Source organism: Taurulus bubalis, assembly GCF_910589615.1.
Source record: "Taurulus bubalis genome assembly, chromosome: 14".
Lineage (NCBI taxonomy): Eukaryota > Metazoa > Chordata > Actinopteri > Perciformes > Cottidae > Taurulus > Taurulus bubalis.
This window is the reverse complement of record NC_136602.1, coordinates 9,563,956-9,571,216: the sequence shown is the minus strand read 5'-3', so window position 1 is coordinate 9,571,216 and position 7,261 is coordinate 9,563,956. Positions and strand designations below refer to the sequence as shown.

Genomic DNA, 7,261 nt, shown 5'->3' with positions numbered 1-7,261 from the left:
CGGACCATAAGACACCAATAGAAGCTGCATATGGTTGTATATATATATATATATATATAATATACTGTATATCAATATAGATATCAATCAAGTGGGCTTGTTTCGAGATGGTCTTAAAGGATACATTATGTCAGGTCTCCCCATTAAGCCCATGCCAGACTTTTGATACGTTTTGACAAATTAAACAATACAATGTATATAGATGAATGTATTGAAACTTCTAATGAGGTAGGAACCCTCCTTCGCGGGCAAAGCGAACTGGTGGCGGGACGGTTTTCAGCGATGCACACTGGGTGAACTTTCACCCTTCCAACTGGTTTATTTGTTTTTACTTAACAGGTTCTATAAGTGACTCGACAGAAAGAAAAATTTAGAACAATTATTAATCTTGATGATTTACTCAAACGAGTACATGCGGTGTAAACAATGAGCGCGTCGACCGGATCCCGGCGTTGCTGTTGACAAAGATGCTTTCTCCTCGATAAGCTAGCGTTAGCTTTGGAAACAACATGACGACGACGACGATGAGGAGGAGCGGTGTTTGAGAGCGACTGACCGATTTCCTGCTTGTCTAACACACATTTCCAGGAGTGTCCTGTCTTTGTGTCTGCGTAGCTTCAAAACGGCTTTCTCAACCAAGCAAACGGACTGATTGTATCCATCGTCAACCTGCAAGTTGTCTTTGAAGAGGTAGGTTAGGAATGCATCTCTGAACACCAGTAATAGTACTCCAGCGTTACTGGGGCTTTGACTTGTTTTAACATTTGGTTGGTTGTGTGTGTGTGTGTGTGTGTGTGTGTGTGTGTGTGTGTGTGTGTGTGTGTGTGTGTGTGTGTGTGTGTGTGTGTGTGTATAATTTGTAATAATATAACGTCATGCCAATTCATCTTTGCGCACCAGTAATTAAAGTCAAAACGTCTTTGCAGTGTTGCATCTCTTTATTTCGATGGGCGAGGAAAAGCCGGACACGCTTGACTTTGTGAAGGATTTCCAGGAGTATCTGAGCCAGCAGACTCAGCATGTCAACATGATATCAGGCTCTGTCAGCGGCGTCAAGGAGGAGGACGAGCTGCCACCAGGTGACTGTGTGCACTTTTTAGGCGTCTGGATTTGATGCACCCATTGGGCATTATCCAATATCTATCTTCTGATATTGCACACACGTTGCCATTTAATGAATATTATCATGGAGAGAAACTGCTAGTCATCAGGGCATGGCTGGTCTTATCCCCACACAGTATGGGTCGAGCACCACTGTCCTGTTTGTATTGCATAGTCTGACTTTGATGCAGTTCAACACAAATGTAACTGAAGTGTTGGGCTACATAGTTTGTTGTAATCCAATGGAATGACACCTGTTACTGGGACTAATAAATCCCTCCTTTGTTTCCTTCGATAGTTAAGTATAATCATAGTGTGTTTGGTGTGTAATTTCATGTTATAAATGTCCTGCTAATGGTCCCGTATGCAGACTGCAGTCAGAATGGACTGGATCATCCCTCAGTGGACATGTCACTGGAGGACAACTCAGGGATCCTGGTGGATGGTTTTGAGAGGACCTATGACGGCAAGCTCAAGTGCCGCTACTGCAACTATGCTACCAGAGGCACAGCAAGACTCATTGAGCATATCCGAATTCACACAGGTAATTCAAATTCAACAGTTCGAATTCAACAGTTCATTTTCACTGGATGAAATTTGACACGTTTTTGTTAATCAGCCTGTTTTCCTCCGTTAAACAGGAGAGAAACCTCATCGTTGCCACCTCTGCCCATTTGCTTCGGCCTATGAGCGCCACCTGGAGGCCCACATGCGATCACATACAGGCGAGAAGCCTTACAAATGTGAGCTGTGCTCCTTCCGCTGCAGCGATCGTAGCAACTTGTCGCACCATCGCCGTCGGCGTCACAAACTCCTGCCAATGAAAGGCGCTCGCTCGCTTTCCCACAAGAAGATGTTGAGTGTTTTACAGAAAAAGGCCAGCTCGCTGGGTTATGGCCGTCGACTCCTCATCAACTTCAGCCCTCCTTCTATGGTGCTGCAGAAGGCTGAAAACGTGAACGACTTCTCGCACGAGCTGCCCCACTTACGTCAGGAGACATATGACAACCAGGGTCACGTAGTGGAGGACGGGAACTCAACAAGTCAAAATCCCCATCACCATGACATGGTTATGGATAACCCACTGAACCAGCTGTCCACCCTGGCAGGCCAGCTGGCCAGCCTCCCTTCTGAGTCCCAGGACCAGACTCAACCTCCGATGTCTCCAGGAGCAGAGTCTATCGTCGATGAGAAGCCCTTCCTCATCCAGCAGCCCGATCCTGACACAGCTCCCGTGGCTGTGTCTGCCAGCATGGTTCGTGCCTCCTCCTCTTCCCCAATCACCCCAGAGTCCCGGGCTCCCCCACACAGCAATTGCAGCCCTGGAGGGGAACCCTGCAGCGAGCACAGTGGACGCACCTGTACCCCGAGTATTTCCAACAGCCAACCCAGTACACCGGCCCCAGGCCTGTCTGTCCCACTTCAGGACCCCCACACGCTGCATCACTGCCAGCACTGTGACATCTACTTCCCCGACAACATCCTCTACACCATCCACATGGGCTGCCATGGCTACGAGAACCCATTCCAGTGCAACATCTGCGGCCACAAGTGCAAGAGCAAGTACGACTTTGCCTGCCACTTTGCCCGCGGGCAGCACAAGTGATGGATGAATGAGAAACACTTTGAAAGAACTCTTAACGGACAGTTTCGTTTCAATAATTCCATAGTTATTTTATTTATTGGTCTTTTACCTGGCCTTGATGTAGCCTAGCCTTTGAAAGTTGTAAAATGTCAATATTCAGATGGTTTAATTTGTATACTTAAAGGTTCCCATTTAAGTGTATTATAAAGAGCTGGTCAGTGTTTTCAACAGGTTGAGAATTTATTTGTAGTGTCATAAATCAACACGAAGTTAACTGATAAAAATGGCTTTCGTTGCACCTATCTAGGTACAATTGTACCTTCTTTTTTTTGTTTATGCAAAAAGAGAAACCATAGATTCTCAACCTCTCTGGAGCTATAGCTAAATATTGCTCTGATGGTACTGTTGCAGGAGTGGACCTGTTGGCCTCCAGTGATCTTCCTTTAGCCTTTTTGAAATTATTTCAGTGCTTGGTGCATTACTCCTATTCTTTGCAGTGCCTGACATAGTCACTTTCTTGTGTGTCCAAGATAGAATGGACTGTTACTTTGAAGATTAATATATGTTATTACAATATCCTCTTATTGCTGTGATTAATAGGCCCAGAACCTTAGAAAAAGAGTTTGGCCGTTGTAGTTTTCTATGGTAGCCATTATTTTTTTTGCCAAAATTCTGCTACATTAATGCTGCTAAGACACGTTGGAATCTAAAATATGTGGATGGCGACTACCTGGCCAAAAGTTGTATTGGTGGTTTTAGGTCAGCCAGTTAAGTTGTCATAATAGATTTAGTAGAAGTTGGGTTGTTCCTTCACTCAGTGCCCTTCCTTGACCAGCATCATGGTAACTTCACGTGTTCGCTTAAAAGGGTTTTGCCTATCCTTTTAATTTCATTATGTCACATTCTGATGCTTTGATATTGTACGAAGTCACTTTGATATCCAGTATCTGCGTGTTTAAGACAGAATCATCAAGTCTTGTGTCTCGTGTGAATACTTCTTCAGAATTGTCACGTAGCACCGGGGATGCCACGTTTTCCGCCTTTTGTGATAATAACACAGACTGAGATTCCCCATTTATCAAACGTATCCCAGTGCTTTTCTGAATGTTTACTGAGTATTGTATTCTGAGTTGTTGGATAGATGTTCAGTGTCAAAAAAAAGCTAACTCTTGTCACAGTAAGACTGCTACTTTAGCAATATTGTTCTTTGTCTTTGGTACTGTTGTTTGTTACTTAGCAACATGCGTGGAGAACATTGTTACTGTTTTTAGGACCATCTCCTTGTTGCCATGTTACCAGTAACGGGCATCCGGTAATGACTGCCTTATGTTCTCTCTGTGTGTCGTGGGTTAATAGGTAATGGTGAATGTTGAAGCCTGATGGTGAGCACTCTCTCCCTCTGGGATGGATTAATCTTACTAATTTATAAGTAAAGTGTTTTCTAACTGAGTTGCACTTTGTCTTCTTTTTTTCACCATCTTCTTTGTATTCAAGAACTAGAAATGAATAACGGTTCTATTATTAATTCTTCATATTTAACAGTAATGAAATACACCAACACACATTGTCTTTTGATGATGCTTTTAATCAGATATTGTGATAAATAGTGAGAATTCAACAAACAGAATGAAGATTATAATGAAGATGTGAAGCCTCATTGGAGAATCAAGTTACACCTCGTTCTGCTTATGAGTCTCTTCTTCCTTCTTTTCAGGGTCTGGTGAAGAAAAATGGTGTTATCTTGAGATCATGAGATTACAATGATTTACATTTTATTTGTTTGCTAGCCTAAAACTACAACAAGGTACAAATGGACACAGACCTTTGAGTTGGATTGGACCCAGGACCAGAGTCTGGCTGTCATGTTCTGACCCCAGGTCTCTGGCTGCACGTTTGTTGCAGCCACGGCGGCACCGGGAATTGTAGTCGGAGGCTTGGCATATCAGGACCTTGCACTGGATGTACACCGACTCTGTGGCTCGGAGGAACTGGAACGCCTTAAATCTGAAACGGGCATAGGTACGGGTGCCAGTGCCAGTGCTGTAGGTCTGGTAGGTGTTGTCCACAGGGCAGCTGAAAGTGAAGCAGAGACATTGTTTCTGGACAATAGTACATGAATGTATTTATTTTTGTATATTTGGCAATGCAAAAAAAAAAATCCCTGTAAAGATCCCTGTAGGTAGTTATACCAATTCCACATAGAAAAACTAACATAATTTTAAAGTCCCACATTTCAAGTCCTACTTAAGTAAAAGTACAAAACCATAATGTACTAATGTATCAGAGGTAAAGTAGTCATTCTGGAGAAGAAAAAAAATGTCATAAATGTTATATTGTTGATTATTTATACCGATGCATCAATGCATAAGTTTATTTTTGATGCAGCTAGTTTAAACCACTTATTCCAGTGCAACGTGAGTTGTCTGGCCTCTAAAGAGTCCCAACATAAATGTGAGGGGTTGTGACTTAATTATTGGTCGAGGGAAAAAAAGTAGGTTTGCTACACACATTCATACCTAGCTTTTTGGACATTTTAGGGGGGACATTTTTCTGCTTTTTTGTAAAGAGTCAGAGGCCAAAAACTCTTCTTCTCCAATGTATAATCTAAATCTGTAAAGTAACTGGTGACTATAGCTGTAAAATAAATGCAGTGGAGTAAAAAGTACAATATTTCCATCTAAAATGTCGTGGAGTATAAGTATAAAGTAGCAGTAGTTACTTAATCTACACTGTGGCAAAGCAGACTCCCATCTTACCCGTTGCGGATCAGGTAGTAAGATCTGCTCTGGAAATCATAGGGCGATGGTGAGGTCACGCAGGTGTCAATAAAGAGGACCAGGGAGCCGTCGCCCCTGCTCAGGTCCACTTGAACATACATGTTCTGGTTGAGTGTCACCTCGTATGGGACTTGAGTCACCTGTGAGTGTAAAAGCAAAACATCAGCATGGCATGTACGTCTTGACATCAGAGATTTTCTTTACAAACACCCGAAAACACCTTGTAGTAGAAGCTGCTGGATGTGTAGAAACCCATGCTGGTGTTGAATCTGCCTGTGCCTGTGATGCTGCTGTTATCATGGTGACGGACAATGTACATGATCTGGGCCACCGAGTCCTGCTCCATCCGACAGCCCACGCTCATCTTAAGGTGAGACTGCCGTGTGATCTCTCCGGAGCTGGAGGTGGAGGCACGGAGATTGTTGGTGTACACAACTCTGCCATTCTCAAACTGTTCAAAGTGGAAAAAATTGGAAGATGGTCACACTCTCTCTCATCTTATATCACACTAATTTGTGTCAGGAAGTACTGCATGTTGTCATTTGCAATAGTGATGAGTCGTCTACCTTTCGAACGGTGCCACAGGTGTTAATGGGGAAGTTGAAGACCACCTGATAACTGGTAACCCAGGGTCTGCAGTGTGGGTCGTTGAGGTACAGACTCTGGCCGTCGTAGCCGAGAGAGTTCAGGTAAGACCTCTGGATTACAATGTTCATGTTGTCTGAGGAACAGTCCACTCGACCTGACAAAGGACAGCTTGAATTACTTTTAGGATAAAGGTGTAAGAAGACACAGTATTTAAGTCTTTAGCCATGCTAGTGGTGTGGTTCGAGGGTTGGTTGGGCTGTGCACCACTTCGGTCCAGACTGAAATATTGTAACTATTAAAAAGAATACTATGAACTTCAATACAGCCGTTCCTGGTCCCTAGAGGATGAAGCTTACTGATTTTGGTGAGGTTGACATTTGTGGTTTGGATAGAAAATCTATTGGGTGGATTCAAATTAAATGTGGTACTGAGGTGCATGTCCCTGTTATATGATCTGCAGTAACTTTGGTAATCCCATCACACAGCGCCATCATCAGGTCAAAATGTAAATGTGTCCAACACTTAACCAAATATCAAAAGCTATTGACGTTTGTTTTGGCTTCATCTGTACTTTGAGTTGTGCGAAATGAAGATGGTGAACATGGTAAACATTACATAATAAAACATTGTGAGCATGTTAGAATTCTGACGTTTGCATTTAGTGCACAGCAACGCTGCGCATAAGTACGATTCAGCCCAGCTTTTTGTTAGACCCTCCCTATTAAATATACCATAATTCTACCTGAGCTTGGCGGCAAAGAGCTTATGAAGTCAGCATTGAACCCTCGGCCAACCACAGAGCCATCAGTCCGTAAGAGCACAGTCATGTAGTTTGAGGTGGAGTAGAAGGTACTCAGACTGGTGTTGCACACATTCCCCAGATACCGAGAGCTAACAGACGGCCCATCGTAGACTGCAATATAGTCACATGTGCAGCAGTTCTCCAATCTGTTTTTTTTTTTAAATGATAAAAGACATCAATTATTGACTTATAGAAGCAAAAGTAGTTCCAATGAGGCTTTGATATAAATGTAGAGCCTAATCCTCCACAAGTTTATAATGTTCTTGTTCCGATCATGACATAATTATTTATATTTGTAGTACTCATTTCCACGAATGATCTCCAAAAGGCAGTCTATTGATCACTCACTGCAGGTACGTGAATGCCAGGAAGATTCTTTGGTCATACGCAGCCCTGAGCTGCCAGACA

The 7,261-nt window shown here is 43.1% G+C and overlaps 1 protein-coding gene across 1 annotated transcript; it reads left to right on the top strand.

Annotated features, from left to right (window-relative positions):
• Positions 1-946: 946 nt before the first annotated feature.
• Positions 947-2,707, top strand: ikzf5 (IKAROS family zinc finger 5; the record flags this gene model as incomplete). Its single annotated transcript, XM_079229886.1, has 3 exons — positions 947-1,079; positions 1,472-1,645; positions 1,743-2,707. The coding sequence occupies 3 exons, from the start codon at positions 947-949 to the stop codon at positions 2,705-2,707; spliced, it is 1,272 nt and encodes a 423-aa protein (XP_079086012.1).
• Between the last annotated feature and the right edge of the window lie 4,554 nt (positions 2,708-7,261).